General features: G+C 45.5%; 1 protein-coding gene across 1 annotated transcript in view; it reads left to right on the forward strand.

The window, feature by feature from the left end:
• SLC2A4 (solute carrier family 2 member 4) overlaps nucleotides 1–12,837 on the forward strand; it is a 157,954-nt gene that overhangs the window by 144,406 nt on the left and 711 nt on the right. Inside the window, exons 6-10 of the mRNA XM_040415429.1 lie at nucleotides 2,986–3,148; nucleotides 3,232–3,419; nucleotides 3,955–4,059; nucleotides 12,289–12,390; nucleotides 12,598–12,801. Coding sequence (XP_040271363.1) covers nucleotides 2,986–3,148; nucleotides 3,232–3,419; nucleotides 3,955–4,059; nucleotides 12,289–12,390; nucleotides 12,598–12,801 — 762 coding nt within the window. The remainder of the gene's footprint in view (nucleotides 1–2,985; nucleotides 3,149–3,231; nucleotides 3,420–3,954; nucleotides 4,060–12,288; nucleotides 12,391–12,597; nucleotides 12,802–12,837) is intronic.

The following is a 12,837-nucleotide window of genomic DNA, read 5'->3' on the forward strand; positions in this document are numbered from 1 at the left end:
TCTCCTGTATTATCTTATATCTCCCGATTCTCTATAGTATCTCCTGTATTATCTTATATCTCCCGATTCTCTATAGTATATCCTGTATTATCTTATATCTCCCGATTCTCTACACAGTATCTCCTGTATTATCTTATATCTCCCGATTCTCTATAGTATCTCCTGTATTATCTTATATCTCCCGATTCTCTACACAGTATCTCCTGTATTATCTTATATCTCCCGATTCTCTATAGTATCTCCTGTATTGTCTTATATCTCCCGATTCTCTATAGTATCTCCTTTATTATCTTATATCTCCCGATTCTCTATAGTATCTCCTGTATTATCTTATATCTCCCGATTCTCTATAGTATCTCCTGTATTATCTTATATCTCCCGATTCTCTATAGTATATCCTGTATTATCTTATATCTCCCGATTCTCTACACAGTATCTCCTGTATTATCTTATATCTCCCGATTCTCTATAGTATCTCCTGTATTGTCTTATATCTCCCGATTCTCTATAGTATCTCCTGTATTATCTTATATCTCCCGATTCTCTACAGTATCTCCTGTATTATCTTATATCTCCCGATTCTCTACAGTATCTCCTGTATTATCTTATATCTCCCGATTCTCTATAGTATCTCCTGTATTATCTTATATCTCCCGATTCTCTATAGTATCTCCTGTATTATCTTATATCTCCCGATTCTCTATAGTATCTCCTGTATTATCTTATATCTCCCTATTCTCTATAGTATCTCCTGTATTATCTTATATCTCCCGATTCTCTATAGTATCTCCTGTATTATCTTATATCTCCCGATTCTCTATAGTATCTCCTGTATTATCTTATATCTCCCGATTCTCTACAGTATCTCCTGTATTATCTTATATCTCCCGATTCTCTATAGTATCTCCTGTATTATCATATATTTCCAGATTCTCTGTAGTATCTCCTGTATTATCATATATCTCCTGCTTCTCTATAGTATCTCCTGTATTATCTTATATCTCCCGATTCTCTATAGTATATCCTATATTGTCCTGTATCTCCATATCCTCTATCTCCCGATTCTCTTTAGTACCCTCTGTGTTATCCTCTCTCTGCTCCAGAAGACAGGTAAAGAGGCAGGAGATGATGCAGAGCGAGAGCTGCCCGGAGTTCACATCTTCTAGTTGCTTTGCCAATCAATCAGTTAGATCTGTGTTCTACTTAAACCCTGCCAGTTCTTCATCGTGGCCGTCTCTGTATCTTTTGACCAGTTTTCTTTACATGGGACTCCTTTTGTTTCATTTCTTCCACTACTGTATATCACCTCCGACTGTTTCACAACTTTTCTCTTGTATCTTTTACTGCATTTTGACTGTTTTGTGGATACTGATTTAGCCTTGCAGTTTCACCTTCTGGTTCTCAGCATGGGCGGTATGACCGCTTTGCCTGTTCACGCCCCCTGCTAGCATCTTCCCTGTGATTGGATGCTAGGACTCTGTACCACCCCCAGGGACTGCTTAGGTTCTTACGGGAGAGGCTATTCTGCTTTAGGCACGGCCCCATACCGGGTGGCCAGTAACAAGTCTGGGGTTGACAGTAGGTGACCGCTGCTTGTACAGTTTCAGCACAATCTTTCTTCTTTCCAAATTTAGAAAGAGCAACTAAAGTGATTCTATAACCAGATTAACATAGGTCCTATTATCTAAACAACAGTAAACAAAATCAACAAAAGACCCTAAAATGTCAATATTTATTATAATCCATCCATCAGGTCAAATACATACAAATACATATCCCAGTCAGTAACAAAGAACATAAATATGGTAACACCATTATTCTGACTGTTGTAATAGCGACTTATCCCTAGTGAGACCTCTATGCCTGGCCTGTATGAGCAGATATAATCATTGCAGACAATCCTCATCAGATAGCTGAACGCACCAACACCGAGTTTATCCAAAAAAGTTGCTTTATTCTGAAATCCAGATAACGAGTACAGCAGAAACAGCTGGATTTTGTAGTTGTGCGGTGTTGTATGTGGTCAAAAGATGATGCTTATGACAACTACAAAATCCAGCATATGACAACATATAGAATATATGAATAGTTCAATGAAATAACTATATACATTTAACTGCAGAGCAGCACAACCATAGAGGAAGGGAGCGAGCCAGAGTGGAGGGAGTATTCAAAGGGTGGGGGGTGTCTTTCCCTGGATACACCCTGTTGCTCACCCCTAATGCCCGGAGGAATCTCCTAATGGTGGAAACCCTCCGTCCTTGTGCCTACCCTAAACAGACCCTAAAATAGGGGTTTCCTCAGGGGGTACATATGGGAAACCGTGCCACTTAGGACAAGAAGACAATACATAAAGAGTATATAACAATGGATAGAATGGTGAAGAAAATAGCCCACTCCACAGATTGATGCTCAGCGATAACCGAGGTACACGAGGCAAGTTTCCAATGGTATAAATGCCCCGATAAACGTGTAGCGCGCGCCCCCCCCCTCCTGTTCTGTATAGGGCTGAGTGCATCATCCTGCACAGTCGACTCAGCCCAGGAGGCCGGTACACGTTTATCGGGGCATTTATACCTCGGTTATCGCTGAGCATCGATGTGTGGAGTGGTCTGTTTCCTTCACCATTCTATCCATTGTTATATACCCTTTAGGTTTTGTCTTCTTGTCCTGAGCGGCACTGTTTCCCATATGTACCCCTATACTAGGGTCTGTTTAGGGTATTTAGGATAGGCACGAGGATAGAGGGTTAGGAGATTCTTCTGGGCTTTAGGGGTGAGCAATAGGTTGTATCCAGGGAACCACCACCATATTTATGTTCTTCATCACTGACTGGGATATGTATTTGTATATGACCTGATCGATGGGTCTTTCTAGAGATTATAATAGACATTTTAGGGTCTTTTTTGATTTGGTCATCTCTTTATTCTACATCACCCTATAGTCTACACTTTGTGATCTTTTTACACCGTTTTCTTCTCTTAGGTCTTGGGTCTGGACCTATTTCTGGGTACTCGGAGCCGGTGGCCGGCGCTGTTTTGGGTCACCTTGATCCCGGCTGCTCTACAATCTGTTTTGCTGCCATTTTGTCCAGAAAGCCCTCGTTTCCTGTATATTGTGTGTGAGCAGGAGGGCCAGGCTCGGAGCAGTGAGTGATAATGACCCCTGTAAGCTGTAGTCGGAGGGTTAATGCCGCACAGTGGTAAAGTGTGCCCGTTGTGTGTGTCGCAGGTCTAAGGCGTATCACTGGCCTGCTGGACGTCTCAGAAGGCCTCTCCGAAATGAAGGAAGAGAAAAGACAGATGGACTCACAACCAAAAGTCTCCATCCTGCAAATATTCCGTTCCCGCACTTACAGACAACCCATAATCGTGGCAATAATTCTGCAGCTGTCCCAACAGCTGTCCGGAATCAATGCAGTAAGTCTGCCTGCTCCTCAGGGTAACCGACAAAGACAGGGAACTATAGGCCTGCCCCTCCCACTAGAGGGCGATACAGACAGAAGAGAGCTATGAGCCCGCCCCTGACTCCCACTACAGGGCGATACAGACCGGAAAGAGCCATGAGCCTCCCACTAGAGGGCAATACAGACAGTACAGAGCCATGAGCCCGCCCACCCGCCTCTCCCACTAGAGGGCGATAGACAGTACAGAGCCGTGGGCCTGCCCCTCCCACTACAGGGCGATACAGACAGTACAGAACCGGGAGCCCACCCCTCCCACTAGAGGGCAATACAGACAGTACAGAGCCAGGAGCCCGCCCCTCCCACTACAGGGCGATACAGACAGTACAGAGTCGGGAGCCCGCCCCTCCCACTACAGGGCGATACAGACAGTACAGAGCCGGGAGCCCACCCCTCCCACTACAGGGCGATACAGACAGAAGGCAGGAGCGCGTGCCGCCCCCAGGATGGGTGGTGTAGTTCTAATATTTGTGGGTTTGTGTCTTTGGCAGATTTTCTACTACTCCACGGACATCTTCTCTAAAGCCGGGGTGGAGCAGCCGATCTACGCCACAATCGGTGCAGGCATTGTGAATACAGCGTTTACGGTTGTGTCGGTGAGTGGCGGTTTTATAATGTCATGTGTCTTACAGCCAACCAGGGTTACTGTGCAGCAACAATCCACGCCCAGCACAGACTAGCAATGTATGAATGCGGTTTGATGTGGCCCTGCTCGCTGGCTCTGTACGGCGCACAGAGGATCAGCACGTGATGGACGTACAGCTCGCCCGCAGAGACAAGAGGCCGCCTACACACCGCTGAGCGGCTCTATGGCATAGGCGGACATGCAAGTGTGACTGAAGGCAGGGCTGCTGTTTGTGCTGAGAGGTCCTGCTCCGAGAGGTGGAGGGTGATGGGTAGAAGTATTTGCCCCCTTCCCTACTACTATTTGTGCAGATTTGTAAAACGTGAATGTTTTAGAAAAAACTTCTTTTCAAGTGTCCAAGTAACATACAAAGTACTTCAGCTAAAATCCTGTGAGTGGTGAGACCACCAGTGATGACTAGAGATGGGATCGCTCAGAGTGCTGCTGTCTTCTGGAGGTGGGCTCACTATAAAGTCTATGGACCAGTCTCCTAGGGCCAGACAGCGCTTCTTTCTCCCCATTGCAGTGGGTGGTAGGGGTCTCACCACTCAGACTCCCACAGGTACAGGGGGTGTTCCATGATTGACATAGTGAGGATCTATCCTCAGCATAGGTAATCGATAGGAGATCAGAGAGTCTGACGATCAGCTGTATGAAGAGGCGACTGCTCTCTTCCGCGGTCACAAGGCCTAGATGCCAGTGAAAGGGGCCAAGCTGCAATACCAAGTACAGCCACTAGCCAGCGCTGTGCTTGGCAAGCTGCGAGGAGGCTGCAGCTCTCGAGCATCTTGGTTTCCTCAAACAGCTGACTGGCAGAAGTACCAGCAGTCAAATCCCTGCTGATCTCACATTCAAGGCCGATCCTCAGGACAAGTCATCAATATATGAAAATCCCGCCCAAAAAAAACTTTAAAATTAGAGTATGATAAGCCACATGGACACAATGATTTCATGTACTGAAGGCAACATATGAAGAAGAAGTAATTGCCTCCTCCGCTCCAACATCAACCACTCCTGACCAGGCAGGATTACAGCCAGACCTACTGATCACTTACACACAACCTGTCCAGTGTGAATTCTCACAAAGCTGCATCCAAAACAAGATTCCTAAGCAGGAGCCACACAAGGTCCATGATATCCAAGTCAGGAAAAAGTTAACAAGCCATCTCCAAAGTTCTGGGGCCCCAGCGACTACTATTAGAGACAACCTTCCGTGGAGCAGCCCGGCCTAGCAAAACCTCACTGAATGCCCGAACACTCATCCAGAAGGATCAGATCCTAAACTGAAAAACCACAGAACTGAAGGTTACAATAAGACGCCAGAAAAATGGCACAAACCACTGCTGACCTAAAGTAACACAAATGATCGGCTAACGTGTCAAAAACATCTAGATGACCCCGAATACATTTGTGTAATATTCTATGGACTGAACAGACAAACATGGATCTTTTTGGAAGACTTGGGTCCCGTTGCATCTGAAGCATTCCACCATAAAGACATCACCCAGCTGTTTGACATATGGAGGGGGAGGGGTAAGGTCTGGGACAGGACCTGGATGACCCGTCACCATTGATGGAACCAGAAACCCTGCTGTTTATCAGACATCCTGAATGAGTACGGCCACCCCTCAGTCTGGACCTAAAACTCCAGCTCCGCTCTTTTCTGCAGCAGAACAATTATCAGAAGCATACAAGCCACATCTGAACCAAAATGAAGGTTCAGGAGCAGCAGAGTCAAAATCCAAAGATGAATCCTATTGAGATGACAAGACTTTAAAGGGACGGCCATTAGGGATGAGAGCATCGTCTTCGTTTGAAACATCCGAAGTTGATTCACATAAAACCTCGTCCCAATACTGTAGGTAGCAGGAGCTCCGTACAGTAATAGAATGTTTTGGCTCCGATGAGTCGAAGTTTGGGTAATAACATCATAAATTAATTTGTACTGTAAAAAACACATTTCCAGAACTCTGGTTCAGTTCCAAGGTAACACTTGGCTCTTTGGAGCCAATACATTCTGTACAGTATTGGAACAAAGTTTGATGCAAATCGACTTCGGATGTTTCATCGAAAGTCTATTCGCTCTTCCCTAACGGCCATCCTCGTCACTGGTCAACATGGCCACATGAAAACCATTCTGCAAAGAGCGTCACAGTTCCTTGACAGTGGTGGAAGAGACTCATCACAAATGTTTGATTGGAGTGGTTTGCGCCATGACCTGGCAAGAGGTTTAGGGGGCAATTACTTCACATGGGTGGTGTCAGGATCACAACTTAGAGGAAAGCCTAGCATGAGCCTGCAAGCTCCCCAGCATCTAAATCTAAGCCATTCTAGCTGCCACCACTCGTCCCATCAGGCTGACGAGACACCTTGCATTAGACAACACACAAGTACCCTCTAAGACTCACTAGGATCTCTAGCATTCCCAGGGTCAATACACCATTGGTCACACTTCTAAGGTCATGGACTCGTTGGAACACAAGAAACCTCTTATTAAAGTGAAGTTTTAATAACAAAAAAGGACAGTGATAATTGAAAATACAACATAAAAGACAGAAATAATGCAAAGAGCAGTTTGGAAAATAAAAGGGATAGAAACAGAACTTAACAAGGTATGCGACGGTTTAAGCCTGGGGTAGCAGAAGGTTCGGCCAGTTCATCAAGCTAGTTGATCCCCAAAGAAATGACCACTTGATGCATATACCTAAGAGCTCATTCAGACGGCCGTATGAAGGAGTCCGCATACGTTCAGCAATTTTTCAGAACGGGTGTGGACCCATTCATTTTAATGGGGCCGCAAAAGATGCAGACAGCACACTGTGTGCTGTCCGCATCCGTGGTTCTGAGGGTCCGCAGAAAAGATAGAGCATGTCCTATTCTCGTTTCCATTCGCAGACAAGAATAAGCATTTTCTACTATGGTTGCGGTCATGTGCGGTCTGCAAATTGCGGAACGCACACGGCTGGCATCTGTCTTTTGCGGATCCGCAAAGCACTATGGCCGTCTGAATAGGCGCTTAGGAAGGTCTGCAGGGGCCAACCCTCCTGAGCAGTGCACTGCCAAGTTACACTACTCACAAAAAGTTAGATATATTTGGCTTTTGGGTGAAATTAATGGAAAGCTTAAGTTCCAGCTCCAGTGATATTATGATGAAAGTTGGGCATTTAAGTATTAGCAGCGATGGTGATCTCCTCATCTCAAACGATTTATCGACACAAAAGCCGACCCCCGTGCTGGGTGTACCCCCATAAAGTGTCAGTCTCAGGAACTTGTCCTGTGCCCTTGAGCATCAATTACAGCTCGATGAAGTCTCCTGCTGTTTACAAGTCGCCTTATTGTCTGCTGAGGCATGGCATCCCACTCTTCTTGAAGGGCGGCCCTCAGGTCATTGAGATTCTGAAGTATAGAGTTACGAGCCTCTACACGGCAACTCAGCTGATCCCACAGATTTTAAAATGGGATTCAGGTCTGGAGAAAGTGCAGACCGCTCCATGTGAGGTCCCCCAGTCTCCAGCAGCCGTTCCCTAATGATGGGACCTCGATGAGCTGGAGCATTGTCCTCCATGAAGATTAAACTAGGCCTGTTCCTGCAGAGGCACCATGACTGGATTAATATTCTTCTAGTAGTATGGGCTTGTCACTGGACAATTCACACAGTGTAGGGCAGTTCTGTATTGACTAGACACACCGGCCCACACTGACACACCACAAAAAGGCTCATCTGGTGACAACAGTGGCTGATGCAGAGCGCTCTCACATCTCCAAGATTCTTGGTGGCCATTATTTCCGCTAAGCGAGGCTCACTGGTCCCTCAACAAGCATGGATACTCCCTGGCCCATACAAGACGCCTGTGCCCGGTGGTGTGGTCAGATACCCTTGCAGGTTGTCTAGCACGCAGACCACGCTGATGTAACAGTGTCTGATGTGACACTTGGGTGCCTCTCGCCTCCCTTAAATGTGCCTGGAGTTGTGTTGCATTCATCATCCGCTTCCGCAGAGCATTGTCCACAATGAAGTGGTCTTCACTGTTGGATGTGGCCAAAGGATGTCCACCTCTCTGCGACTCATCCAGTCTCTGTATCTCTGATACAACCTGCTGATGACACTCTGTGCCCACTTCTGTCTGAGAACATCCTGCTTGAAGCCTCACAATAGTGAGGTACTGTTGATCAAATGTTAGGTGTCATCTTGGTCTCATGATGTCACAATATGAGCAGCACAAGGAGGAGGATTGTTTAATAATTCAAATTGAACCAGGAAATGTATTGGGTGATTCATGGAACAAACGACTGTTGTGGATTTTGCCGTTAAGCTCCTTGTTAGAGAACAGCAAGTTGTGAAAAAAGTCCTGAAACACTGAACAGTTGGACATGTGCATTCAGAAGGTTAGAGGTCATTTTAGGTTCATCCTGAAATTTAACACACAAGCCAAATATCCCAAACTTTTTGTGAACAGTCTATAAATTAGGTCCACTATTTATTTGATGAATCATCTGTATGGTTCTTGATCAATGACCCCCTACTTGATCTCTTGAACAGATCCTCTAGGACCAGGGCTCTGAGGACATCTCTCTATGCTATGGTAATGTTTATAATGGGGCAATCTATTTTCTGAGGGAAGTTGTTCTGCTCCCGTTTTTTGGGTTACACTGCCCTAGTGTGCTGCGTTTGAGAATAAGGCATCAAGGATTTCATGGGCAGCCACAAGTATGTCAGGGGACTTCTCCTCTGATATCTACAAATTATTTGGCATCACCACAGGTGGTTGTTAAGTGTGTTATAAAGCAGCCGGAAGGCCAGATAACTCCCAGTGAAATGTGGGATGAGCTCAGTCTATTAGTATTTGTGCCAGGTCTTAGAGTCCATGTAAAAGGGCAGCAGGGTAAGGACAACGCAGGCACTCGTCCCAGGCTTCAAGTAAGAAAAGGAGGAGTCCACAGGTGACATATTATACTAGGCAATGTACAGTCGTGGCCAAAAGTTGAGAATTACATAAATATTGGAAATTGGAAAAGTTGCTGCTTAAGTTTATATAATAGCAATTTGCATCTACTCCAGAATGTTATGAAGAGTGATCAGATGAATTGCATAGTCCTTCTTTGGCATGAAAATTAACTTCATCCCAAAAAAAAACTTTCCACTGCATTTCATTGATGTCATTAAAGGACCTGCTGAGATCATTTCAGTAATAGTCTTGTTAACTCAGGTGAGAATGTTGACGAGCACAAGGCTGGAGATCATTATGTCAGGCTGATTGGGTTAAAATGGCAGACTTGACCTGTTAAAAGGAGGGTGATGCTTGAAATCATTGTTCTTCCATTGTTAACCATGGTAACCGGCAAAGAAACACGTGCAGCCATCATTGTGTTGCATAAAAATGGCTTCACAGGCAAGGATATTGTGGCTACTAAGATTGCACCTCAATCAACAATTTATAGGATCATCAAGAACTTCAAGAAAAGAGGTTCAATCCTTGTTAAGAAGGCTTCAGGGCATCCAAGAAAGTCCAGCAAGCACCAGGATAGTCTCCTAAAGAGGATTCAGCTGCGGGATCGGAGTGCCACCAGTGCAGAGCTTGCTCAGGAATGGCATCAGGCAGGTGTGAGCGCATCTGCACGCACAGTGAGGCCAAGACTTCTGGAAGATGGCCTGGTGTCAAGAAGGGCAGCAAAGAAGCCACTTCTCTCCAAAAAAAACCCACCAGGGACAGATTGATCTTCTGCAGAAAGTATGGCGAATGGACTGCTGAGGACTGGGGCAAAGTCATATTCTCCGATGAAGCCTCTTTCCGATTGTTTGGGGCATCTGGAAAAAGGCTTGTCCGGAGAAGAAAAGGTGAGCGCTACCATCAGTCCTGTGTCATGCCAACAGTAAAGCATCCTGAGACCATTCATGTGTGGGGTTGCTTCTCATCCAAGGGAGTGGGCTCACTCACAATTTTGCCCAAAAACACAGCCACGAATAAAGAATGGCACCAAAACACCCTCCAACAGCAACTTCTTCCAACAATCCAACGACAGTTTGGTGAAGAACAATGCATTTTCCAGCACGATGGAGCACCGTGCCATAAGGCAAAAGTGATAACTAAGTGGCTCGGGGACCAAAACGTTGACATTTTGGGTCCATGGCCTGGAAACTCCCCAGATCTTAATCCCATTGAGAACTTGTGGTCAATCCTCAAGAGGCGGGTGGACAAACAAAAACCCACTAATTCTGACAAACTCCAAGAAGTGATTATGAAAGAATGGGTTGCTATCAGTCAGGAATTGGCCCAGAAGTTGATTGAGAGCATGCCCAGTCGGATTGCAGAGGTCCTGAAAAAGAAGGGCCAACACTGCAAATACTGACTCTTTGCATCAATGTCATGTAATTGTCGATAAAAGCCTTTGAAACGTATGAAGTGCGTATAATTATATTTCACTACATCACAGAAACAACTGAAACAAAGATCTAAAAGCAGTTTAGCAGCAAACTTTGTGAAAACTAATATTTGTGTCATTCTCTAAACTTTTGGCCATGACTGTAGACCTAACCCCCAGCAATTGAGGGGAGGCGCTTCCAACAGAGGAGGATGGAGATCTGGCGTCCGCCTCATCTCTGCTACATCCACCACTAGTACAGTCCTGATCAAAAGTTTAAGACCACTTGAAAAATGGCAAAAAATCCTTTGTAGCATGGCTGGATCTTAACAAGGTTCCAAGTAGAGCTTCAACATGCAATAAAAAGAAATGGGAGTGAGACTAAACATTTTTTGAGCATTCAATTTAATGAAAAACAAATAAACTGAAACAGGCCGTTTTTCAGCTGATCAAACGTTTAGGACCACACCTCCAAAAAAAATTAAAAAAAATAAACCGCCCCCAAAACAGAAATCCAACTTCCAAACATGAGCTCAGTAATGAGTAGCTCCGCCGTTATTGTTTCGGCATGTTTGATGCAAGCGTTTCCATGAGGTGAGTGGGAACATTTCTCCAAGTGGTGAAGATGGCCGCACGAAGCTCATCTACTGTCTGGAACTGTTGTCCATTTTTGTAAACTTCCCTTGCCATCCATCCCCAAAGGTTCTCAATTGGATTTAGATCAGGGGAACACGCAGGATGGGCCAAAAGAGTGATGTTATTCTCCTGGAAGAAGTCCCTTGTCCTGCGGGCATTGTGTACTGTAGCGTTGTCCTGTTACCACACAGACGAGGGCCCTCAGCCATGAGGAATGCTCTCTGCAACATCTGGACATAGCCAGCGGCCGTTTGACGCCCCTGCACTTGCTGAAGCTCCATTGTTCCACTGAAGGAAAAAGCCCCTCCAGACCATTATAGTGCCCCCTCCACTGTGGCGTGTAGAGAACATCTCAGGTGGGATCTGCTTGTCATGCCAGTAACGGTGGAAACCATCAAGGTTACATTTTTCTCATCAGAGAATAAAACTTTCTTCCACCTTTGAATGTCCCATGTTTGGTGCTCTCTTGCAAAGTCCAAACGAGCAGTTCTGTGGCGTTCAAGGAGACGAGGTCTTTGAAGGGCTTCAAAAACAAAAACGTCTTCAGTCTCAGATGCCGTCTGATGGTTATGGGGCTGCAGTCAGCACCAGTAAGAGCCGTAATTTGGGTCGAGGATCGTCCAGTGTCTTGACGGACAGCCAATTGGATCCTCCGGCTCAGTGCTGGTGACATTTTTTGGGTCTTCCACTTGACTTTTTTGTTCCATAACCATCAGGATCATTTAAGAAATTCCAAATTACTGTCTTCCTGCGTCCCACCTCAGCAGCGATGGCGGCTGTGAGAGACCCTGCTTATGCAGTTCAACCATCCGACCACGTTCAAAAAGGGAGTTTTTTTGCCTTTGCCATCACAACGTGTGACTACCTGACAGACAATGAATCCACATCTCTGCACAGATTTGGCCTTTTAAAGGCATGTGGTCCTAAAATTTGGATCAGCTAAAAAACAGCCTGTTTCAGTTTAATCGTTGTTTTCAATTAATTGAATACTCAAAAAATGTTCTGTCTCCCTCCCATTTCTTCTTGTTGCATGTTGGAGCTCTACTTGGAACCTTGTTAAGATCCAGCCATGATACATAGGATTTTTTGCCATTTTTGAAGTGGTCTTAAACTTTTGATCAGGACTATATGTATGTAGTGTTGCAGCAAGCCACTGTTCTGGCTATAGGACGATGGCTTTTACTTCTCCATCTTTCTTCTGTAGCTTTTCCTGGTCGAGAGGGCTGGACGGCGAACCTTGCACCTTGTGGGTCTTGCTGGGATGATCATATGTGCATTATTGATGACGACTGCCATGGTGTTACAGGTGAGATCCTACAATGCCACAGTCTAGTAACTGCATACAAAGGCTTCTGCCACACCTTGATTCAGTTTGATCTGCTGAGATTAGATTCTGAATCTTGCACCTCACATTCTTCTGGCTACAATATCATCTTATGGGGAGCACACACAAGTGTCACTTCGGGGGTCCCTATACAGCAGCCTAACAGAAAAATGTACCTTCTGCCCCCAGGAGACTGTGCCATCCATTAGTGCACTCAGCATGGCAGCCATCTTCGGATTTGTGGCCTTCTTTGAGATTGGACCTGGTCCGATTCCCTGGTTTATAGTGGCTGAACTCTTCAGCCAAGGACCTCGACCTGCTGCTATGGCCATCGCTGGCTGCACAAACTGGACCTCAAACTTCATAGTTGGAATGTTCTTCCCATATGTGGTGGTAAGTAACCATGCTGGTGTGGTGAGCACCACTGTG

The sequence above is a fragment of the Bufo bufo genome, chromosome 1 (genome assembly GCF_905171765.1).
Source record: "Bufo bufo chromosome 1, aBufBuf1.1, whole genome shotgun sequence".
NCBI classification, from domain to species: Eukaryota; Metazoa; Chordata; class Amphibia; order Anura; family Bufonidae; genus Bufo; species Bufo bufo.